The sequence below is a fragment of the Cryptotermes secundus genome, unplaced genomic scaffold (assembly GCF_002891405.2).
Source record: "Cryptotermes secundus unplaced genomic scaffold, Csec_1.0 scaffold1025, whole genome shotgun sequence".
NCBI lineage: Eukaryota > Metazoa > Arthropoda > Insecta > Blattodea > Kalotermitidae > Cryptotermes > Cryptotermes secundus.
Genome location: NW_019730118.1, coordinates 1,912 through 28,574, shown reverse-complemented (window position 1 = coordinate 28,574; position 26,663 = coordinate 1,912). Strand labels below are relative to the sequence as shown.

At 39.9% G+C, this 26,663-nt stretch overlaps 1 protein-coding gene across 1 annotated transcript in view; it reads right to left on the bottom strand.

Moving 5' to 3' along the window:
* LOC111866282 (nucleoporin GLE1) overlaps positions 1-26,663 on the bottom strand; it is a 32,477-nt gene that overhangs the window by 3,918 nt on the left and 1,896 nt on the right. The window contains exons 2-11 of the mRNA XM_023855084.2: positions 22,186-22,701; positions 19,728-19,894; positions 16,951-17,053; positions 16,277-16,367; positions 14,335-14,460; positions 5,836-5,969; positions 4,181-4,366; positions 2,852-3,042; positions 779-969; positions 495-634 (exon numbers count right to left, since the gene is read on the bottom strand). Of these exons, the coding sequence (XP_023710852.1) occupies positions 495-634; positions 779-969; positions 2,852-3,042; positions 4,181-4,366; positions 5,836-5,969; positions 14,335-14,460; positions 16,277-16,367; positions 16,951-17,053; positions 19,728-19,894; positions 22,186-22,695 (1,839 nt within the window). The 5' untranslated portion in view covers positions 22,696-22,701. The remainder of the gene's footprint in view (positions 1-494; positions 635-778; positions 970-2,851; positions 3,043-4,180; positions 4,367-5,835; positions 5,970-14,334; positions 14,461-16,276; positions 16,368-16,950; positions 17,054-19,727; positions 19,895-22,185; positions 22,702-26,663) is intronic.

The window sequence follows — 26,663 nt, the reverse complement described above, 5'->3', positions numbered from 1 at the left end:
AGCTGCAGTACTGTCATCTTGTGGCCAATCCAGGAACCATATGATACCATTACATATTTCAGATTGTTGGGTAGCAGACCTGCGTATTTAATTAATATAAGCAGCCGTTAAGTGATTCAGTACACAGTATGAGATGAACAGTGACAGAGTGGTGATATTTCTAGAAGAATAATGATTAATTTGGAAATTAAGACAATCTTGAGAATTGCGGAAATTGTGATAACCAATAAGGTGAGTATGTATTATTAATAACATTCAAAGGAAAAGAGCATAAGCTTTACAAAGCATTTTCAGTAAAAGTAAATTAAAACTCTTAAGACTGAGCCAAAGGATAGAAGTATGACAAGGAAAACATGTATGTTGTTATGTTATCTCAAATATATCTTTTATCATTTCTTGAATTAAGGCAGGCTTTGATGAGATTTCCAAGCAAGACACTCCACTCTACCAGACCCAGTGAGATAGAAGTTTCATCATTTGCCCAACAATAATACCTTTTCAATCTTAGGGAAGTATTCTTTGCAAATAAGATGCAGAAGTTTCTGGAACTGCTGCCCATAGTGAGAGTACATAGCACTCCCTGTCACTTCCAGAAAGTCATAGAGCAAAGTCGCACAGATATCAGATTTTGGATCTGTAGATGAAAGAACAAAATTACATTGTAATTTCACAAACTAGTCATCTCCATGTACTCAGAATCATAGCCCTTATATCAAAGAGCTAAATGTGAGCACTGCTTAATTTATCTCTGTAGGTGTGTTGTACTACAAGAACTTACCTCTATTGAGCATGCATGAAATCCAGCGCCAAGCCTGTGACAGTCCATGGGGATGACTCTTGTTCTGCTGATACCTGCATGGTCGGGATATTAGTATTGCAGCATACAGTCGCATTATCCCAGACATACGCCTTAGAAATCTGTCCTGCTTCTCTACTTCACCGCTCTCATTGTAATGGTAACCCAGCGTCCTGTAACAGAACTTAACCTGAGAATGCTGTCAAATGGATGGTACTCCTGCTTCATATTCAGATTATAGGTTCAGTTCTCGTCCCACAAACCATCTATTCCACCTGATGATTGACACTATTTTCCGCAGTTTTTCCAGGTGAACGCCAGGACACTACCTTAAAATTCGCATTGACTACTTCCTTTCACATTCTTTCCAATTCATCATTAGAGCCATCCTTCCAACTGACTCTTGTAGCTGAAAAAATGTTAAATAAACTATGAAATAATTTTACTTTTAATGCTGGTACTAGCAAAATGCACATTGAAATGTCAATAGGAAATTGTTAAAACATTCCTCATTAAAAATACCTACTCTCAATAACTTGGGCAGTTCTGGGTAGACGCCTACATTTATACAAAGGTATTAAACTTGACAGAATAATATGTACTAAGCAGTGTTGCTATCTACAGAAAAAGTCTTCAGTACAGGTTGTCCATAGCAAAAAATTGTCAAAAATACATAACCTCTTTTTATTCAACTTGCAACAGAGCATCATGATTTTAATGTGTAATTTCTGTGAGTGTCAGAACACTTTTCATTCCCATGGTTACTATGGAAATATGTTCACTGTCATCATGGTCCCAAAGCTTTTCTCACAGCAAAAAGTAACTGGTTTACAATTGTAAACCCATGCATATAATAGGAAAATGAAGACTTCTGTGTTCACACTTATAAAAACTCTGTGGCCTGTAGTCCATAAGCAAACCATACCGACCAAACGACCACCACTTGTCAGTGAAGTTAGTGTCAACTTTTGTGGATAGAGGGTGTCACATGGTCAGCACAGTGGATCCCCATGGCCGTTGATCTCAGTTTTCTAGATTGGAGCCGCTATTTTCTTGAAATAGCTGAGCGGACCCTGTTCCAGACCCACTACTTCTCAGAAAATCTGGTAGCGTCAGGAATTGAACCCAGGACCTCTGACCACTAGACCACAGAGCCGGTCATTCACACTTATATGCTGTCATTAGTAGCTTCTGAGGTACACAGCATGATGGCCAGATGGATACTGTGAATTACACAGGCATCACAAGCTCTCACACAGTCCTGTTATTTTGCTTGCTGCACTTATTATGTTATACACTTACTGGCTTTGCCATATCTTAGGCAGTGAAATGCTGGATTCTCACTGCAGAGGCATGGGTACATTCTCATGATTTTGTACAAAATGCATAATGGATTAAGTGACACTGGAATAGGGGTTTCTTCCTGTTTCTCTGATTTTCCAACTAATCATTACTCCGGCCGACGATCGAACAACTGCCGCCTGTCAGCGAAGTTTAATGCCAATTTTTGTGGATAGAGGTGCTGCGTGGTCAGTGCAACGAATCACCATGGTCGTTAATTTCGGGTTTCTAGACTGGAGCTGCTATTTCCTTGAAATAGCTCCTCAATTATCATCATGAGGCTGAGGTCACCCCATTTGAGACCCACTACTTCTCAGAAAAAAATCTGGTAGTGCCAGGAATCGAACCCAGACCTCTGGATCTGTAGCCAGGAATACTGACTAAAACCACGGAGTTTGTTATCATTACTCCACTACTGCTCAAAATTCATCTGTTACTCCCCACTAACACATGTGATAGGCTAATCAGTCAGCACATTATCACACCCTCAAACCCAAAGTGTATCAGAACCACAGCCACCAATTACTATGCTGATAACCCATTTAATGTTATAGAAGGTAATGCAACAAACAAATACTAAGTAAACTGCAGATTTATGATATGGTGCCATTATTTTTTCTCTTCTACAAGTTTATAGAGGTCGGAACCAGCTCAATTAATACTTATGCAAGACATATACATACAAATCATAAAGACAGCCTTAAGATAGCTTACTTATAGTAGTCCTCAGTGGACTGGCCCTCCACCTGTGGCATGAATATAGGCACAAGGTAAGGGCACTCTCTGTGAAAATGCCCTAATATAAGTTGTCCAAAGTCTGGAAAATCTGCCCAAAGAGCCTCAATGACTGCAGCAATTGCAAATGCTGCCTCAGGTTTACTGGACACAGTGAGTTCACCTTGACACTGAAATGAGTAAAAATTCACAGCCTTTAACAAGAGATCATGGCAGTATTTGAGTGTATTTTTCTCTGAATTCCAATTCCATAGGACAGAGCACTTCCTGAAAAGCTGACAGGTACTCAGCTACATATATACCACTTTTATTTAACATCCACACAACAACTGTGTACTGTGTATATATCTATGTATAACAAAGTTTTAATGCCTACAGTTACAGATCCCAAAGCCTCATCATCAAGTTCACAGCATCCTGAGTCAGTAGGATTCAGCTACACCTTCACTCCCTGTCTCTTTAAGACCCATTTTAATATTAACCACCCACCTATGCATAAAGTTCTCCAAGTGGTCCCACCATTCAGGTTACCTAAAAAATTCTGCATGGGCTTTTAATTTCCTCTATTTTGTCCACATGATCATTCCTGGCTTGGTCATCCCAACAATATCACATGAAGCATATAAATAATATACATAACCTATAATATTGTAACTTTATCCAGTCATTCACTGCTTCATCTCTCCTAAGAGCAAATCTCTTCCTAATTATTTTGTTCTTAAAACCCTCAATACATTTTTCCCTACCAGTGGAGACAATGTTTCATATCCACAGAAAATGACAATTTAAAATGTCATCCTATATACAGATTCCCTCTTCAACAGCTTCAAGGGTCTGCTCTTCCATCTATGTATTGTGTACAGAATGCTGCAGGTCTACATCACATCATATTCCATCTTTGCCTGGAGGGACTGAGAGAAAGGCCATGAAAACCTCAGCCCAGATAGCTAGTTTCCTAGCTCAAGATTCAAAATACGCACCTCTTCATTATAAGTCAGCAATATTACTGCTTGAGCCAACTTTCTCTGTGGAACCCCTAACCAAAACTGAGAGACGCATAACAAGAGATGGGATAAGGAGGTTTATGAAGGGTACACAAAATGGAAACACAAAGAAAATCTACATTCATTTCTTTCTTGTATGAAGATTGTGTTTTTAAGACCTTTTCTATAAAATCTTACAATTTCATATTTGAGATCTATGAAAACAAAAGAAAACTAAACATCAGTTTACCTTTAAAACTTTAATGACAAGACCTGCAAAAAATAAACTTAACCAACCAATGTTCACAGTAACCAGTATACTCACTACAAACTTCTTTGCCAGAAGGTTTTTACAGAATGCAATGCCTTCTGGGTGCGAAGAAGCTGTAACTTGGCCATGTCCAACTTCCACAGGTTGACCAGAAATAAGTCTTGACAGTTTGAACAGCTTATCCTGAAGATGGTCTGCACTTGTAGGAGAAATAGCATTCACAGGAATATTCACTGCTTTCTGCAAAGAGTACAATAAAGATATAAACAAAATTAATTTTAAAAAAGATATTATTGCTTTGTATGGGGCTGAAACTTGGACACTTAGGGCAGTAGATCAGAAACACCTGGAAAGCTTCGAAATGTGGTGTTGGAGAAGGATGGAGAAGATCAGTTGGACCGATTATGTGAGAAATGAAGAAGTGTTACTTAGAGTCAGTGAGCAGAGGAATATCCTACACGAAATAAGAAAACGGAAGGCTAATTGGATTGGTCATATCTTACGCGGTAACTGCCTTCTAAAAGAAGTTATTGAAGGAAATATAGAGGGGCGGATAGAAGTGACCAGAAGACGAGGAAGAAGACGTAAGAAGATGCTGGATGACCTTGGGGACAGAAGAGGATATTTTCATTTGAAGGAGAAAGCTCTAGATCGCATCAAGTGGAGGAACTGTTTTCGAAGAGACTGTGGACCTGTCATCTTACAGATGAATGAATGAATCATACAATCATTTCCATGAAGGATGGGGAAGACTTCATACCAGTATTCATTATACTAAATACATTTTCAAAACACTCTGGAAGAATAAGAAACGCATACAAAATGTTCATCAGAAGACCTCAAGGGACAGAACCATATGGTACAATATGCAAACCTGGAATGATACTGTCATGTGTTAGTGATTAGACATGGGGTTTGAATTGATAATCGGATTTATCAAACGTGTATAACTCGTAAGTACAAATAGTTACAACATTAACACTAATCTACACACTTAACAGTGCACACTAAGTGTCGGTGTTTTTTGTCTTTGCTAGTCATTGCTTGGTTACTGTTTCCACTAGTCATCACTAGGTTACAAATGCTAACCACGGAGGCTTTTCGGCTTTGGTGCTCATGTCAACGCTGGGTGATGGCTGGCTTGCAATTCAACTTGCAACTGCAACTCATGGCCTCCTAGCCATACTAGTTATTGGTGTTCAGTTGTCTTATAAAATATGAAAAATTAAATCAGTAGTTTTGGGGATCAACAAAAAAACTCATGCTGTAGCAAATGAGACCAAAGTACCTACTGTCTTGAAGAATGCTGTCTTCTGGGATGTGGTGCCATGTACATATTGTGTTAACCAACGTTTCAGAGGAACGTATTGCCTCCATCTTCGGGGTATAAGAAATCTGCAAGCTATGAACCGGTGTGAGCAGGTGGCTGCAGACATGCCACCTCCCAGAAGACAGCAGTCTTCATAGTCACTGCTGTGATAACCTCAAATCTTATATACCTACTGTCTTATTATATAAACTAAGAACACAAAAAATCTTCAGTTGATATTTTTTCATGCCCCTCCACAGGGTTTGTAAACCACAAGTTGGGAACCACTGGTGTAAGATGAAGACTAGATATTAACTTTTTATGAACACAGTGATGAACACCTGACTATCAACATTTCAAGGAACACTTTGTATAATAGCGTTAAGGCAATGATACTTACCTGGCATTCAAATCTGAACTCCTTTAATCTATCATCTTTCTGCAAATTCTTGTAAGAATTCTCAAAATTTTGCAGATGCTGCTGCAGGGATATGTACACATTAAACGACTCTCTATCCACAAAGTCATTCAATTCTGAGGAAAAAGAACAGTCACGAAAATATTCAATGCCATAACTGGTACTTCCTCTTGCATTATAAAGAAGTGTGCTTCATAATCTTCAGGTATGAGGCGATCTTCCCAGTTCATCATCATCCTATTCTGTATCATTACATGATGCACCCAAAAATATGAGCTATCTTAAATATGAACTTAAAATTTAAAATGCATGCTGAGTACCGCTGATGTTTGTTTTCCAAAAATGTACAGTATTCACAAAACTTAAACCAGAAACAAGTAATACCACTGCTTTACAGTGCATGCAGCGAACTCTTACTTATCTGCAATGTGCTGCTGCAAAGTGGATGGCTGGGTTGCGTTAAGAGACAGCAGCAATTATGTTTAAAAGCAACACCTTTAAACCTTTCCATCCTACACACAAGACATACTGTTTAGAACAGTGGTCTAAATTTATTTGGTGCATAAGATCAATGTACCCCCTCGTTGGTGTCCTCACCTTATCATGGTGAGGGGGTTTGAGTATGCCAAGTACCCTGAGAGCTATACCAGCGGTAGCATAGTTACGGGCAGGGCCTCCCTTGCTGGATAGGTCAAAGGGTAGGCATCAGACGAAGAGAGACACCAAAAACCAAAAACTGATGCTAGAAGCATTGTCATCAGCAGCGACTTGAAGCACAGAGCAAATGATGCTCGAGATGGTTCAAGTTCGTATAGCAGCAGGCGTGACCAGAGTGGTTTGAACGGCTGTTGTACTGCGATGTGGAAAGCAAGTGGAAAAACTACCACATTATCACTTTTCCTGGATAGTCTCTTTCCACAAGCAGTTATACCATGTATGCAAGATGTTTCCTCTGGAGACAAAACAATCCAGAGGTAAACTACTCCCCCAATCGGATCTCCGGGGGGGGAGTGTTTCTAGAGGAAATGTCATGCAGGCGTTACGACAAGAAAAAGTGCGAAGATCAGAAGGAACATCACGGCTACAAGATTGGAACATGGACTGTAAGGGCCTTGAATCAAGCAGGCAAATTGGAGAATTTGAAAACAGAAATGCCGAAGAATGAGGTGTCTGTTTTAGGTGTCAGCAAAGTGCGGTGGAAAGGACAAGGTGAAATAAGAACTGGTGATTATACGGTGTATTATTCTGGAGGTGAATGGGCTGAAAGAGGTGTGGCAATAGTGGTGCATAAAAGTGTAGTGAGGAGTGTTGTTAAGAAGACTGTTTGTAATGACAGAATTATTGCTCTGAAGTTAAAGGCGGAACCGGTAGATATACTGATTATGCAAATGTACATGCCAACATCAGAGTATGAAAATGAAGTGGAAAAAGTGTATGATACAATTGAAGAAATTCTTCAGGAAGATGGAAGAGGTGACACAAACAGCATCATATTAGGAGACTGGAATAGCATTGTTGGAGATGAATCATATCAGAATATTGTTGGATCACATGGACAGGGAAGACAGAATCACAGAGGTCAAATGCTTATTGACTTCTGTGAAAGAAATGGACTGATTGTTACCAACACTTGGTTCAAGAAGCCAAAGAGAAGACTTTCCGCATGGAAGGCACCTGGGGATTGGAGGCAGCATCAGCTGGACTACATCCTTGTGAAACATCGATTCAGAAACAGTGTGAAGGATGTGAAGACGCTGCCTGGGGCAGATATTGACTCTGACCACAACTTGCTGGTTGCCAAGTTCCGAACCAGGTTGAAGAAAATTATAAGATTCCAAAAGCGCAGACCTAGATGGGATTTGGAGAAGTTGTATGCTCAAAGACAAAGCATGCAGGAGACCCTAGAAAAGAAACTCAGTGCAATTGAAAGTGAATTGAAAGTCCACCACACCTTCACACCCTGTTTCTTTAAAGATCCATTTTAACTTCCATCAATTGCCTTTCAAATTTCTGGAAAGCTCACACCTGGATTTAAATTGAATTAAAATGTCAGAAACTCCAAATAAAAACTAGACTATTATGAATAAATCCATTTACTTGTATACGGACCTTCAAATAACCATTAATTATACAGGGTGATTCACGAAGTTTTACCCCCACTTAGGGAGTGCATTCCTGAGGTAATTTGGAACAAAAAAATTTAATATACTAATGGTATCCAACTCATAATTAAAGAGATACAGTAATTTGAAAACTGGCGAAAAATCTTTTTTTCTTCAAATTTCAGTCAAAACAAATTACAAATACAATACAAACACTTTTTAAATCGTTAATGCTTTAGGAAAGAAGCATTCTAAAACCATTTTTTTTTTCAATTTCTTAATTTTGCATTGTGCAACATTTTTCATCGATTTTATGTTACAAAATTACATTATTTTCAGCATCCCATTCTGTAAACATACCAATGGTTGCATATCACACCCTCCTATCAATCTGTTTCCTTTAAACTGTAGTGCTTTAGAAGACGACTGGATTTACATAAGATTTTCAAAAATGTCTCCCTGCACGTCAACACAACGCGTCGCACGTATGAACCGCGCTCGTAGCATTTCGCAGTTTCACACGTTTGTTCCTTATTGTCATCGTCGCGTCCAGAATACGTTCAAGCAACGCTTCACGTGTTTGTACCTTTACCTGGTACACAATGTCCTTCATCCAGCCCCAAATGCAATAATCGAACGGCGTTAGATCTGGCGACCTGGGAGACCAGGCGTTATGGCCTCCGTGACCAATCCACCACTGTGGGAAATGCCGATCCAAGTGAGCTGCTACTGCATGGGAGAAGTGAGGAGGCACCCCATCATGCTGAAAGTACATCCGGCGTCTTGTTGCCAGAGGAACATCTTCAAGTAACTGTGGTAATTCTTCTTCTACGAAGTGGAGGTAAATCTCACCAATTAAGCGGCCAGGAAAAATGAATGGCCCGATTAGCTGAGCATACATAACACCACACCAGACATTGACACTGAATCGGTGTTGAAAATTTGATTCTATTGTGGCATGGGGATTATTGTCTGCCCAAACATATAAGTTGTGACTGTTGTTGACCCCGTCCCGTGTAAACTGTGCCTCATCGCAGAACATTATCAAGCAGTACAACTTCCAATTTCCATTTAACCAGTTGCAGAACTGCAGACGAAGAGCATGGTCTCCTGGTTATAGGTGTTGTACTTGCTGTAAATGATAAGGATACAGCCCGTTCTCATGAAGAGTCCTCCACGCCATGGACTGAGAAACACCGAACCGCCGAGCTAGATGTCTTGTACTGGCATGTGGACTGTGCTCTACAGCATCGAGAATGTTTTCTTCTTCGCACAATTCATGCTGAGGATTTCGTTCGTATTGTATACGAACGCTGGGAAGGGAACCAGTTTGTCTTAATGTGTTGAATGTACTGCTAATGGATTTAGGATTCAGAATCTTGCGATTAGGATAACGCCAGTGATATTCAGCAGCAGCGGCTCTCGCATTTCCATCACATACACCCAAAACAAACACCATATCAGCATATTCCTCAGTGGAAAATGTGTACAGCATCTTAACTTCACAGTCACCAACACAACATCCTGTTTACTACTTGATTGCTCTGCCTACCTACATGCAACATTCCAGCCGGTCTGCCTTATCTGCTGACACAGCTGACTGGAATGCATGGTTGCCCAGGAGGAAAGCATAGCGCTGCATTCACAATGATGCGTTTTGAAAATCTATTGTTACTCCATAACTACTGAAAATCGACCACAAGTTTATAAGGAAATTTTGCAGGAAATAACCCCAGGAATATGTACCATAAGCCAGGGCAAAACTTCGTGAATCACCCTGTATATGCAACTTAGTCTATGTTCCTTCAAAATTATTTTCATTAATTTCATGCATTTTTATTTTTTATTAATTTAAATAAGGAAGCACAATAAGAGAGAATGTACTGAATTCTACAGGGGTGGGCCAGACTCAATTAGGCAGTTTTTGATCATTAATAACTAACCAATCCAACAACACACGGGATAATGGGAAAGTACCTTTTGTTGACGATAGATGGCAGCATCATACGGTATGCTGTGAACGAGGTCAATACTCTGCCTACTTAGTGCGCATCAAGGAAACGTCATGGCCGGTAGACGGTTGTCTATCGAGCAGCGTGTAAAATGTGTGCGCGTTTCTCAGTTACTAACAATGTATCAGAAGTCCAGCGCGGGATGTTGGAAGAGTTTGGACTGCCAGCAGTCCACAGGGACACAATCGTCCGAATTGAATACGATTTTCAGTCCCCGGGAGTGATGGTGTGGGGCAGCGTGACGTACGAAGGACTGATTGGCCCGTTCTTCCTTGAAGGTTGCGTCATGGGGGAACCTACCTAAAGTTGCTGAGGGAAAGTGTCATCCCAGAACTTCAGAGAAGATAGAACTTTGATAAACTGTGGTGGCAACAAGATGGGGCCCCACCACACTTTGCCAATATTGTTCGGGCGTTCTTGCATCAAGTTTTTCCTCAACGCTGGATTGGCCGTCGAGGGCCTATGGAGTGGCCAGCCCGATCACCTGACATCACCCCACCAGACTTTTTTCTTTGGGGTTACCTCAAAGACAAGGTGTACGCTAATCCCACTGACAGTGTGAAACATCTGCGTGAGGTGACTGTTCAGGAGTTCAATAAAGTTCCGGTGAATATGTGTAGAAAGGCGTGTGAAAATGTTGCTTTGTGTCTGCAAGCCTGTGTTGACTTAGGTGGTGCCCAGGTTGACCAGCATCTTGAAAATTGATGATGTATGTGTGTGCGATTCCATTTTTGTAACCACTGCAATTGTTAACATTTATCAATAAAAATAAAATCTAATCAAAAACTGCCTAATTGAGTCTGGCCCAAACAGCCTGTAGATTACACAAACAAGAATAGTGATGCGGTATATAAGGTGCTCATTTTTACAATGTAAAGAATACCTGATAATTGTAGTTTTCGATTGAAATGAGAAGGAAAGTTTGAGGAGAACTGCACTGTAGCATGTCACAAGATTATTCCAGCTGGTTGTGAACTGATTAATTTTAATCTGCACGTCAGATTCTACATTCAATAATATATTGGAACGGATGAAAGAGACTTATTCCTACTCTAACATCAGAAACACATGCTATGTGACAGATTATGGAAAGTAATATATGCTTTCTAGATGCTGAATGATGCCAAATAAGGCAAGAATAGACAAAACTGGAGGACTTCCACTCAAAATATCAGTTGCCTTCTGAACATATGGGCTGTGGACAATGTTCAGTACTTTTTGAAGGGAGGTTAATCTTCAAATAATACATTTATTAGAAACACAAAATTTATTGGAATAAAAATGTAGAAATTATGTGACAAGAGCAATTACATGGCAGGTGTAACTGCAAAACATATTCTGTAACAATCAAGGGGGGGGGGGCATGGCCAACTGTGCATCCTTCCCTGAATTATCAGACGATTTAACCCAAGCATGAAATAATGTTGTATTTTAGTGTCCTGTTGCACTGATTTTCATCCATGATATGTATTCAGTGGCCATCTTGTAGTGCACTCAGTTTCACCTGTTACTTCACGACATGTTTCGGCAACATAGTGCCATCATCAGGTGCCCTAATTACGCTAATCTATTGCACTGCTTGCCTTTATATAATTATTTAAAAGGTGCGTATGTCAACTATAAGAAATTTACACACACTAAAACTTGTTAAAATTATTCATCTTATGTGTTTTAATTAAAACTTGCGTGTGGTTCTTCCACTATGGGGGTCATTTTTCTTATATTCTGTGTAAACCGTGTCTTGTGATGTGTGTTCCCTTCTTAGCTGCAAGTGTTTTAATCATTTAAATCCTTGTAAATTTATTATAGTTGACAAATATGCACTTTTTAAATAACTTTATAAAGACATATAAAGGCAAGCAATGCAATAGATTAGCATAATTAGGGCACCTGATGATGGCACTATGTTGTCGAAACATGTCATGAAGTAACAGGTGAAACTGAGTGCACTACAAGATGGCCACTGAATACATATCATGGACAAGTATGAAATGCTCAATAAGGAAAACAAATAGTGTTGCATGCATTATATCAAGAACAAAAGTTCAGTGTGTGCTGATCCCTCATCATATTATGCATAATTTCTGAGACTTCAGACAATAAATTGGAAACAAGTTAGGCAACATATGGTTAAAAAGATAAAGTTGCTCCTGTACTTAACTACATAATTAACTTGTAGTTGAGCACCACACCTGTATAGACCAAAGTTTTCTTGACCTTGGCACTAGTTGGAGGTGAGCAGTCAGCTTCGCCCCTGGGGAAAGAGCTCATGGTACCCATTGGATAGGAGGTTGGGTGGACCCCAGGGCTGGTCTGGATGACATGGAGAAGTGAAAATTCTTGACCCCACCAGGACTTGAATTCCCAACGCTATGAAAGCATATGGGGGAGTGGATGTAGAGATCCACATTTTCTTGACTTCAGTACTGGTTGAGGTGAGTGGTCAGCTTCATGCCCCTGCCGCTTTACCCCCCGGGGGAAACAGCCATAGGACCCATTGGACAGGAGGTTGGGTGGACCTGAGAGCTGGTCTGGACAACATGGGGAAGAGAAAATCCTTGGTCCTACTGGGACTCAAACTCCAACCCCTCAGTTGTCCAGCCCATAGCCAGTCGCTATACTGAATATGGTGTCAATAGAGTATAACATAATAATTCTGGCAGGTTTGCTCCCTTTTCTTTAATTATCTTGGAAATCATAAGACTTACAGAGAAAGTATATATGGTACAAAATGTGCTTCATTTATCTTTAACGTTTGTTCAAAATATTTTTCATTTTAATAAATATCCAGACAAATGTGTGTAGAACGACAAGCGTTCATGTAAAGCACCTGCTATCACTAAAAAAAGTTAACCAAATTTCAGCAAAACTTCTCGATATCAAACTTGTTGCAAATCAGTTTCGTGCTTCTTGAGATGTATGTAGGTACGCTGAAAAGTAATGCACACATGCTTGTAGAGCGCGAACGAAATGACCTTCAGAAGCGCGCCAGGTGGCATGTGGAAGTAACATTCACCCTCAATACGCATTCACAGGTTTAAAGGCTGTTTATGGTGACAATGCTGTTGATAGGTCTACTGTACATTAATGGGTAATAAAATTTCGTGGTTGCGAGCCTGGAAAAGCCATAATTGTTGATGAAACACGCAGCGGATGTCCAATCACTGCCACAGACGATAATCATTGCAAACTTGTCGACGATTTGATTCAAAATGACCGGCGAATCACTCAAAAGCGTATCGCAAACCATATTGGAATATCCAAGGAATGTGTCAGCTTCATTATTGAACAATTAGGATACCGTAAAATCTGTGCATGATGGGTACCACGCCGTCTCACAGACGAGAACAAACAGCGTCGATTGGAATGCTGTGAGCAACTTTTGCAGCGCTACCGTGATGAAGGAGACGACTTTCTTTTGAATATTGTGATGGGGGATGAGTCATGGGTCCATCGTTACGACCGGGAAGAGAAAAGCCAGAGCGCTGAACATCGACATCTGTCTTTTCCTCAGGCGAAAAAGTTCAAAACACGACCATCCGCCAAAAAACTTCTTTTGACTGTGTTTTGGGATGCTCACCGAGTTTATGTGACCGATTTTCTGGAACGAGGTGCAACGGTAAATTCTTCTCAGTACATACAGACTCTAAAACACCTGCGGCGTCAAGTTTGTCGTGTTAGAGGCAGCCTGGAGCCAATAATCTTGCAACATGACAATGCTCGTCCACACACCTCGCGCGCAACTGAAGAGGCTCTGCGAAACCTGAAGTTTGAACTGATTCCACACCCTCCTTATTCCCCCGATCTTGCGCCTTGCGATTTTTATTTTTTCCTCTACTCAAGAGAGACCTCAAGGGTAATCATTACACCTCGGACGATGAGGTGAAGGCAGCTGTCAAGTCCTGGATTCGAGAAAAGAAGGAAGAATTTTTCAGTGACGGAATGAAAAAACTTGTTACACGTTGGGAGAAATGTGTTAGCCTTAACGGTGACTATGTTGAAAAAAAAAATATGCTTTTGAAACTTAAGAATTGTACTTTAATGTACTTTTTGCCCGATCTTGCTATTTGTTTTTGTTCGCACTCTACAAGCATGTGTGCATTACTTTTCAGCTTACCCACGTAACATGCAGACAGCTGGCAATACGAGGGGATGGAGAACGACAAAGCAAAGCTAATGTAAAATAATCTTTTCTTGGGAGAAATAACATGAAGTATAGGGCTGAATAGTGTCAGGCAAGGGCTGTATAATATGCAAATCAGTAGATCATCTCCTGTGTTAGGGAGTGAAAGCAAGGGACGTTTATGTGTGCCTCAGTCACTATCATTCATAAGGTAACCAGAGAACAATTATAAATGCAAGCTTGCCTTCAATCATTCTGTTGGATGTCAGTGCCTGTGTGGACTGAGAGGACCCTGTAGCCTGTTCTTTCTGCTCTTCTTTCGCTGCACTGGCCTCAACTGCTTCTTTATCTGGTTGTTCATTAATCTTTTCTGGAATAAATTCATGCATTTGTAATTATGGTCTCAGAACGGGGGAAAAAAAAAGAGAGGAAGCTCATAAAAATATTAACCCATTTAAAAGCAAATCTAATACTTCAGGTGGCTGATATGATTAGACAGGCCACTTTCAAAATATGACCATTATGGATAATGTGATTAATTTGTGGACTGTGAATACCTGGGAGGTCTCCAATATCATGCGCCTATATGGTTCAATGACATTGCCACTTGAGTAAAAGCCTATTCTTAACATCATAAATGGAGTAATACCTAGTAAATGAATCAGTCTCATAAATATTGAATCAGAAATACTTCCTAACTGTGCTACATTCGCATGTTGTCAGACACCCACTGAAATGAACACCTGAACTGATAGAATCCATACTGGCCTCTTGCAGAACAGATATGTCCACCTTAATTTAACTTAAAATTAATTCATCTGTAGTGAAGATTTTAAAGTCATAATATTGTAACAGATTTGCTCAAAGTGTTTCTAGGCAACAGCTTGGTAAATACGTTCCAACGTGCAACAATGGAAGCTGTGTCACACTGGACAAATGTTATTGCTCATTGCTAGGCAACAGTCAGCGCACCAAAGACGTAACTGGCTAGGAATCACGTGACTTGTTTCCAGTGTGGTCCATTCCATGCCCAGTGCTAGGCAACAGAACTGTAAACATGTCTACAGTATAGGCGTTTTGTATGGGGTCCGTGCCGAAGGTTTATAGGGGACAGTGAAGTTTGTTGTTATTATTATTTATTTCATCCATAGCTGTAGAGAATTACTATTGGCCATGTCACACATCAACAACATCACATCAAAATAAAATAAGTATAAAAAAAAAACAAAAAAAAAACAACATAACATTCACACAGTGATTCATGACTATAATACAGCAATACATTTTTAACTTAATTTAAGAATAATAAATACTCCAAAAAAAAGACATAAGAATTAATACTTTAAACATATAGACAGATTTATTAACAAGCAGTTTACGTCAAAAATTAATAATAATAAATACTCCAAAGAAGGCATAAAAATATACAGACAGATTTATCAACAAGCAGTCCATGTCAACAATTATTAAAAAATTCTTGAAGAGAATAGAAGACATTACACGACAAATAATTCTTAAGTTTCTTCTTAAAAACATTAAAATTTTTAACATTCTTTAATTCAGTTGGAAGTGCACTGCAGTTAGTAAAAGGCAAAAGATTTATATGTATTGAAGGAAAACCAGAGTTTGGTGAATTCAGAAACCCATGTGAAGGTGGGGTTAAATACCTTCAGCGTGACCCTACAAGTGCATTGGATTATCAACACCACTATCAGCCAGATGTGATTCATTGAGCAATACCAAATTTATATTCATCAGCATTCATCTGCATGGACCAGAACCATTAACATTCAGTTAAGTATTTAACAGAGGTGTTCCAAAATCTGACAGAAGCCACACTTGGCTAGATGGCAACTGCAATGATGACAGAAATTCTGCTTGAGCTCTATTATTTCCCTACTTGTCATCAATGTGTTATTACCCTTATAAAGGTATAGTCATGTTCTTCTGGTTGCATTCATTCTTAGAACTAGTGTACAACATGCTCTTCAGAAATATGACATCGGACTCTCATAAACCCTGCCTTCAGTTGATGAAATCTACCATACACTGGGCTGATGCCTTGACCTGGGACATCACCCACCTAATACCAGCATCATCCAAGCAAGGCATAAAGGAAGGAAATAGTAAGGAATTGGCATCAATCAAATATAAAGATATTCCACAATTAAAGATCTGTAACTTACGACATTCTTCACGTATGACTCCTAAGATTTCTTCAAGCTGCTGTACAATTGTAGAAGCAGTTTCGAGGTCTAAATCGTTCACTTCACCAATCTGAAAATTAAATTAATCCCAGTTCATAATAAATAAAAGGTTTACAATTAGAAAATAATAAAATGCATATAAAACTACTACAGTATATGAGGTTTTACGTTCTAATGACAGTTGGGATAGGATGCAGTGCTATGCAGTTTGGTAGACAAGTACCAATGTTCAGGAGAAACCTGTTGCCCCCATCTTCAGGACAGAAGAAGAAGGCATCACGTTTATATAAAATGTTCATAGTTATCTACCAAACTACATGGTGTCATATCACAGATGACCTTAATCTTAAAACTTTACTAATTGTGTAATATTAGTTGGAGGTGAATGGTCAGCTTCAAGCTCCTGTCCCTTTAGCTATCGGAAAACTCTCTCTGGCCTGCACTGGCTACAAAGTCGGTTTGGACATGGTAGTGAAGAGACAAATCCTGCTCTGAACTGAACCTCAGTTCTTCCGGCCCATGTCAGCCATTTTACTAATTGAACTGTCTTGGTTGATATAGGAACTATTATTTGTATAACAAAGACAAAATGTTACATAAAACACAGCTGGAAATAGCTAAAAGTGTGAGAAAATAATAATACAGAATCTTGCCTTGCACTGTGTGATCAGTTGATCCATGGCTTCCTTAAGGCTCTTCAGTTTCGCATTATGACAAGAAACCTTTGCCACAAAAGCTTGCTTGTCTTTACACTGCCTGAAATAAAGCAATGTTATATAAATTCAGTAGCCAACCAAATATTGCGATTACATGCTATGGAGGGTAAGATTCAGAAATGGATACCTGGAAGAACCAAGGAGGAAAAGTTATCCGAGATGTAATCACTAATTTCTTAATCTGCCACAAAAATAAATTTTCTAATATAACAACAGAATTCCCTGTTCAAATATATTTACTTTTTAACATGCTATGACATATGATATTTGCTAAATGTACATGGTAGGTCTTCTAATAAATTCAAGTTATATATATTAAATGTAAAAGGGAAATTAATTTTTCCACTTTAGCCAGTCCTACATAAGTTTCGGTTCCTATGGGGTGGAGGTCTGTCATTATGTGTACAAATGATACAACTAGAAGGAATATAAATACTAGTAGAAACCAGCTGTTGTCTCTCACAAATGTGTACTGAACCTCATATCTAACTCTGTTGTTCTGGTTTCAAAGGTAACTTGTAACATCAGCCACAAACCTGAATGCACTCATACTAAGGGCATTCCGTATATAATGTCTCCTATTTTTTTTAAGAAAACTACAACAGATATAGAAATCATAATAACGCAGTTAAATAGAGCAAGATTTCAGCTACTTACAGCTATTTTTCCACATAATCACCACCATTCGTTATGCACTTTTGCCATCGATGAACAAGAGCCTGTATGCCACGCTCGTAAGTCTGCGCCAGCAGAGGCTNTTACAGCTGCAATGACAGCATCATTGTCTGGAAAGTGTTCCCCACGTAGTCCATCTTTCTTGGGCCCAAAGAGATGGAAGTCTGAAGGTGCTAAACCAGGGCTATAAGGTGGATGTGGTAGGACAGTCCAGCCAAACTTTTCAATGTGCGTGGTGGTTGCCAAACTGGTATGGGGTCTAGCATTATCGTGTTGCAAGCGAAAGGTTGTCTGCTTCTCTGGCCTGACTCGGGAAATACAGGCTTTCAGCTTAGTCAGCGTTGTCTTGTAGCATTCAGAATTGACAGTCCCTGGTCGTTATCTCCTGATATGTTCAGATGAGGCGCTGTTCATTGTGAGGAGTGGCAGCTGAGCAGGGATGCCCATGGCGCGGCTTGTCCTGCACTTCACTTTCGTCACTGTTGAAACGCACTACCCACCGAATCACTGTGCTGACATCTACTGTATTGTCTCCGTACACCTTTAGCAAGTGTCGATGGATGTCAATGGGTACAATTTGTTCGGCAGTGAGAAATTCAATAACACATTTCTCTTTCATACGCACTTCTATGTCAGACGCCATTTTGGTAGACTGCTCTGCTGTCGCTATCTGTCGCATGACAACTAAATTAACAGTACATTGGCGGGAAGGTTCAACCTTTACTACAACACCACCAACATCCAGCTCAGATGTTACATATTAACACAAAAAAAATAGGAGGCATTATATACGGAACGCACTATGTAGCATTAAACAGCAGAACATTTCCCTAGCTTAATTTCAACACATGTGAAATCATAAAATCATGTGTCAGCTCAAAAACCAGTTATTGCATAAAATCTATGCTCTCTGTAGCCTGAACCAAGAGATTGCTGATAACACAAGACTCCCAACTGTGCTGGCATGGATCTTCCTTCAGAAGGTAAGAGCTACACAGATGATCAGAAGTTAGTATCCCACTTTTATGCAACATAAACTCTGATAGCATACTGATGAAAGCCCAATACTGGACCTTATCCTCAGCCAGCTGAATCCAGCCAACCCCTTCACATCATATTTTCTAAGATACTGTAACGTGTTTTGTTACTGAAGACGCCGTTCGGATTGTTAATTGGTTTATTTAACAACCTACAGGTATCGGCTACAATTGATTATAACACTGTTGTGGGGTTTCACACTTTATAACCCTATTCGCAATAATCTGTTCACACTGTTCTCAGTAGTCTACATGTATTCACAGTACGGGAGCTATACAAGTCTCTCTATATTACACACTCCCAATTACACAATTACACATGCGTCAGGTTCTTCTTTCCGCGACTGCTGCTAGACTCCAACTGTGTCACTCCTGATCACACACTAACTCGTTCACTGCTGACTGGAGAACTCACTTCGGCGGCTGATACACTTTTAACTGCCTTCAGCGGCTGTGTAGTTCCCTTATATAGTCGCAGTTTTTACCTTTTATGTAATGAGTACCGCTGTTGCCTGACGCCGTGTCGACAGCAGTGTCGCGTGCCATGTCACAGTACTGAGGGGGGGGACGGAGCGCTGACTCACCCGCCACGTCACCGTGGCCAGAGCTGCCACCTCGCTGCTGGGTAGGGAGGGGTTGTCCTCCATTGCGCAACATGTCACAATACATTTTAATATTATCCTCCATATGCACCTACAGTATTTTCTCAAGTGAAAGCTGACCACCCTCCTCCATCTAGTTCCACAGTTAAGAACAGTGGAGTTATACCTCCATTCCTCAACTTTCGTAGCATGGTGTTTAATTAATTAAACACAGGGACTTTACCTTCACCTTCTATTTTACTTTAATCCTTTAAGTTTTCAAATAGGACATAGGATAATAAAAGATTCTGAACTGAATAGTTACAAGCATTTCCAAATTAAAATATGCTTTTACTTTCATCATGAATAAAAATTTCTAACCAATAGAATAACTTCTTATACTGTAATATGTGAAACATACTTTGCTGTTTCCACAATCTCTTCGTATTTAGTCCGGTACGCTACTTGATACTGATATAGCTTGTCAAGCTGAATCTTCTTTTCCTTCATCCTTTTCCTCTCATCCTCCTCTGCCTCCTTCTGTCTCTTCTCTTCTTCCTTCAGCTTTTCGTTCCATTCATTCATACGCTGTAAGAGAAAAGCTGTACTTCTAAATACCATTAGGAAATGATACAACTGCAGTAACAACTCATGACTTCTATATAGATTGATTCACTTTTTATTTATCAATTACCTCTTAGCTGCACTTTTCAGGGTGTGATGTTGAATGAGAGGATGATTTAGAATGATGAATTGGAAAGTGTACTTTGCCAGCATTCACTTGGAGAGAGTGTGCAAAATCAAGAAAAAGACCAAACCTACAAAGGGTCCAATTCAGGCAAATTTAACTGCTAGAAAATTATCTACTAACTAACTATTTTCATGGAGCTGAGCCCTTCTTGAGAAGTCACCAGTGAGAAGTGGAAAGTGCAGCTGCTTGTTGGAAGGGTGGTGGTGGGATGCACCACCCTTCCAACAAGCAGCTGCACTTTCCACATTGGTGCACAGGACTAGAGCTCTTTGTGATCAAGACAGCCTACATGCAGAGTTGGTGCTCCTGGGGGATCTATTCAGAAAGAACGGATACAACAACCGGCAGATCCACAGAGTTCTCAACCGTCGGCCCAACATGAGCCGGCCTGAAGATAAACCGGGCTCAGTCGCCTTCGTCCCCTATGTTGGTACTATATTCAACCGTATCAGCAGAGTGCTGTCCCAGCATAACATCAAAGCAGTGGGTCTGCCTCCAAACAAATTATCCAGTTTCCTCTGGCCGGTCGAAGATAGCCTGGGACTAAGGACACTGGGTGTATACAGCATCCCATGCGAGTGCGGCAAGGTCTATACTGGGCAGACAGGCCGCTCTGTGGTCATGAGGTTGAAGGAGCATCAGCGGCACATCCGTCTCAAACATCTGGACAAGTCAGCCGTAGCTGAACACAGCATCGATCTGGGACACCGCATTCAGCTTCAGAATACCTCCATCATCGCCACCAAGACCTGATATATGGATTGCATCATTAGGGAACCCATTGAGATCAAACTCCATCCCAAAAATATGAACAGGGAGGTGGGGTTTTTGACGCAGCAAGTCATGGAAGCCTCTCATCTGTTACCTAAAAAGGCCCCGGGACACGACACCAGATCCACAAGGCTACACAGGCCATGACCGACTAACATAGCAACCCCCCAGTTTAAGGGTTAGTGCCCTCCCTTTAACCTTGCCTTTCTCTCCCCCGACACCATGTCTTATACAAAACCCTGCTTCTGTTTCCAGCCCCTTCCCCCCTCCAACTCCAATTATTTCCCATGTAGACTTGCCCCCCTCCTTCCCTTCACTGGTCTCACACAGCTGTGTTTATTTCCAACACTAGTCTGCTTGTGCCGGTTCTCAGTCTCTTCGCTTGCAGATTCTTATTTTTCCTTCTACCCTGAAGATGGAGGCGATACATTCCTCCGAAACGTCGGTTAACACCACATCTACATGGTGCCACATCCCAGAAGACATCATACAAAATCTTCCTTCGGCGCACAGCTTCGATTGGTAGTTCTTCAATCATCTTCCTTGCACAGGGTCAACTACGAGCAGGAATCTGTTTATTGAACACTGCATATAGCAGAGCAGTAAGACACAGTTCCTGCTTCACCCTGCTCTGCGCATCAACTTGTGCGGTTGCATCCATATCTTACAGGATCACAGAAACCTGCACTGTGCTGCTTGCACCTCAACATGCGCCTGGCATAATGAGCCATTGCCTAGAAGCAGGGTTAGGAAGGAACATACAGACAGCAAGGTGATACCATAAGCCTCCTTTTACTTTTTCAAAATAAAGAAATAGGACAAAACCAATTTGATGTGTTTACACTCACAGAGAACACCATCCCTGGGGAAAACAATGAAATGATATAATATGTGTATGTAGCATGGGAGGAAGAGGAATGATGATAGGATAAACAAATGAAAGAGATGGGAAAGGAATATGGAAGAAAGGAGATAAATGTGTGAAAGGGCTGAAGATACAAAAGAAATTATTTTAACTGAGAGACTAAACCTATGCATGTGATAAAAAGTCTGACCAGAATCCTGAGATTCTCACATGGCTTATCCCAGTCCGTTCAGAAAATGGTAAGACAGCACAATGAAATGTGTCATATCTACTTCACTCCACATCCCTAAAAAATTAATACTATTACATCTGATCTTTATTACTGTTTTGTTCACAACAGATACAGTGCTCATCCATCTTCATGGAAACAACATTTTTGCACTTGTGCATGTGCTTGCTGATAGGTCCCTAGAAACAGATACTACACTAGTGCTATATAAGTTTTACCTATTTTTACATTTGAGTTTTTTTTTTACAAAACTTCTGTCATACCTGGGCATGCTGTCTGTGTTCTTGGGCCAGCTGCTGTTGTCTCTGGCTTGCAAGAATCTCGTCTTCATGCAACTGACGTAGAACCAGCTGCTCTTCATGGTCCACCTTTGCCTTGATCTCATACGTGAGGTACTGGTATTTTCTTTGCACCTCCAATTGACGAATCTGAGAATCCTTTTCCATTTCCAGGAAACGCCTGTTCATTAAATCCTTCACTCCCATTTGCCGCTGCCGGTTTAACTCGTACATTAGTTTCATAAGGCATCGTGAAGACTTATCTTCCCTCTCAATATTCCGAGCATGGCTTTTAATGGAGGACTCATCCTCCACAGGCACATAATTTCTTTCATCCAGCTCATATATTTTTTCACTCCTGTTGTCGACATCACTGCAACTAGCACGCTTGCAATCTGGACCAATCGTAACCTCAGTTACATCTTTGCTTATGACTGATGCTTTAGCTAAGGCTGACAGCTGAAGCCCATCTAGACCCAATGCACTACCCTGCATGTTTTTCTATAATCAGATTAAAATATTTTCAAATTATAACACTGCTAATGTAACAATACTAATATTCAGCTATACAGGTTACCTTGCTTTAAAGATACTGACGTGAATAACATAGTGACTATGTGGAAGACTGTTGCAACAACTCAACCTGGATCAATATAAATTAATATATAAATTAAACATTAGACGACACATGACAATCATTACATAAACAATAAATTCCTTATAATTATTCCACAATAAGTCTTATGGTTCTTTAGATAATTAATATGCTGTTAAGTTCACAAACTCATAAACAAAAGAGGCGCATGACAAAAAAAATTCTTATAATGCCTACTGAAAACATCTACTATATGTGGATTGTCTTTTAATTCTTACTGTGAACCTGTTCTGGATTTTTCAATTGACCTAATCCTTCCAGATGCACTATGGCCCTGGCACTTACCCAGCCTCTAACAGAAATGAGTACCAGGAATCTTCCTGGGGTGTAAAGGGCGGCCAGTTCATGAGGCTGACAACCTCACCGTCATATGTAAGCCGACATTCTACAACAAGTGGGAGCCTTGACGTCTCACAACCCCATGGGCCTCCATCGCTTGTGACAGGGATATCTATAGCTTTTTTTTTACTTTTACTCTAAACTGGTTATACATTTTAATTCCTGTATTGTATACACCTGTTTGATATATTTCAGGAGTAGTAGTTTGGTATGTCCCTGGTGCTGACTTCATGTACCAGAAAATTTTACAAAAACTTTCATAGTTATGAACTACAAATATCATTACAGTAAATATACATGTACAGGCAAGTGTTAGTATACAAAGCCTCTTAAACAATCCACTATACAACTCACTCCTCCGAGCACTGGCTATAATTTTGATTCCTCCGAGCACTGGCTACAATTTTGATTCTAACATTTTACTATTCAAATATGAGCAGAGACAGTAGGTTTTGAGATATTGCATAGTGGGCATAAGGTCATTAATATAAGCTAGAAAAATGAGAGGACCAAATGCTGAGCCTTGTACGTTTCCATCCTATACTTTATCCAAATCAGTGCAAGTGTTATCTCCATATTCTGTTTCCAAAATTTCAAAACATTCGCCTGCATTTCCATATAACCCATAATGGAATCACTTTGCAGTATACTGCAAATGACTTGGATAAAAAGCCTTCGCAAGGTCACAGAACACATCCGTAAAACAAATTCTGCTATTTTAGCTTTTCAGTACTTTAATAAGATTAAATGCACCTTCATTAGGAAACACATTATTTCCAAAACCAGAATGTTCATTAATTAAAATGATATTGTACCTTAGTGATTTACCCATTTCTACATAACTTTCTCAAATGTTCTGGAAAACACAGGTAATACAGAAATTGGCCTGTCAGTGTAACACATCATCCAACTTGCATGGGAGTTTTATGACTGACCACATGAGCTGCCTGGAAACTATAGAGGTACCTTATTATTATTATTATTATTATTATTGGAGGGGGTGGGTTTCCCCATGCACCGCGACCAGTTTGATCTATTGTACGTCCCCCTGTGATATTCTACTGGTCTCTATACCCTACCGGTACCGGTGCGTGCCATCAGTCCCGACTCAGCCAGCGAGTTCGGCCTCTACTGGCTCAGCGGTATCTAGATGCTTCCCCCATCTACCAGACGCGTTAGAGACTATTGTTGGGCGGGAAATGTCCTTCAATTTGGCTCAGAGGTCTCCTTGAGACATGAGGTTCTTTTAGGTGCTGTAAAGCTACGACACGGGACCCACAGCTTAAAGTCCCTCCCGGAGGACTTGTTCCCTGAATTTTTCCGCCCTTAAAAATTCCATGACCTCTGCCGGGTTTGAACCCGCGTACCTTGAGTCATGAGGTGGGAATGTTACCCCTAGACTATGGAGGCCGCTTATAGAGGTACGTTACTGGTATACTAATTAAAGATGAGCAGATCTTTATAACTTTGCTACACCTTTCATAATATCCAAAGAAGCTATTAGTTTTAGGTGACCGAGTTATCTTGAAAATTTAATTGGCAGTTATTTGACTTGTTCCTATCTGTAAACTGATTCGACCTAGTAACGTACTGCCAAAGCACTAAACTGACAGAATAGAGTATATAAAAAAAGTTTCCTTCTCTCTGTTCAACAAGAGATCGAATGTTTTGTTTCAAATCAGTTCCACAAACTGAGCAGCTTATCTGACACAGCATTTCTTGCCTTCGAACGTGCTGGCAGGTACGTTCGTCATTCAACTAGACACAATAATATACTTCTCACTGTTATTTTTGTTACTTCCATGTGGATCGAATGATAAGTGAGAATCAGTGTTCGCTCTACTCCTGCTTTATTAAGACTCCGAAATTTGATACAGAAGTACGCCTTATATACACATACAGGCTTACAACCATAGTAACACATAACAATATAAAGATACTGTTGTTACACACGTAACTGTAGTTACACATCATAGTAAACATCACTTAGGTATCAAGACATAACCTAGTTCTTAAATTGTTTACCATGATGTTGCCAACTCTAATATTATATTTCAGTATTTGAGAGTTGCCAACATAACACTCACATGTCACAAGGAGAGCAATAAAATGCAGAAATCAACATGAGAAGTTGTTTGGTTGCATCTCTGCATCTTTCACTTGTGGATTATTGCTAACCCTACCATATCCCCCTTATGTCTTCAGTGAACTAATTTTTTCGGTTGTGAACGGAGAAGTTCATGGAGGTAGGCCTAGGCCCACTGGGGCTGTAGTGCCAAGGAAAAAAAAATTCTTTTGGTTAACCACTCACTTCTGATTTGACTGAATATTTTTTCCCTTGTGGAAAACTTGCTTCAAAGATCTGACACCACTGTTTAAGGAATTTTATTTTTTCTCCAGATCTGAGATACTGCATGTAGACTCCAATTTTTCATTGCTAAGGTAAAATTTAAACCATGTGACAGTATCTTCATTTATTAATTAATTATTACATTTCACGTAACACAAGTTTCTGTTTGGTCTTCATTATACATGACTTACTTGGCCATCATCACCTGACAAAACCATTCACTAATGGTTTAATGCAATCAGAATGGTGTCTATAGTTATTTATGTCATTATCAATTGTTTTGCTTGCACTATTTTGGGCTGCTGTTTGAAAATGTGAGACTGCAGGTTTTTCATAATGAATTATGTTGTGCTTTCTGGTTATTCTGACTGAGGAAGTCAACATCAAAATCTCAATACATAATTCCATCTGCCTCAGAAACTTAATTAGCACATCACTTAACTCAGTCAGGTTAGGCTTTTGTTTTCTTGTTAATAATACAAACCTCTTAAGATGAGATTTTTGGGTTTGTTTTTAAAAATTATGGTTGGCAGTACCTTACAACCTAACTACACTGTTATGTCATCATCCATTATACACTGATTCAAGTCTCACTGTCCCCATCACATCCTCACAATGCACAAGCTACCAGCACAACTGCACTTCATCTGGTCATTAAAGCCACCACAGTTCTGCAGCGTGCTTCAATTTAATAACTGCTCAGAACCTCTGAATTTACAGTATTCTCAACAGTTAGATGTACCATCTTCTGCAGAGAAGCGACATCACAAATAGGAAACCTGTGTGACAAAAGTTGTCAAGGGGAGGGGACAATACTGCAGTGTCTGCATAGGCTAAAATGTAACCAAATCCCCAGTGTACTGATGTACATAATAAAACAAGTTAATCTGTTGCATACACAGAACATTATATTATTACTAAGAGTAACAGTGTTAGAAATTGTACAACCCTATATGGCTTTAGTTAAAGAAACGGATGGCACTTCACACCTACTATTAGGATCATCATCATCATCAGTAATCTGTCAAGACGACAGGTCCACAGTCTCTTTCAAAACAATTCCTCCACTTAATGCGATCTAGAGCTTTCTCCTTCACATGACAGTATCCTCTTCTGTCC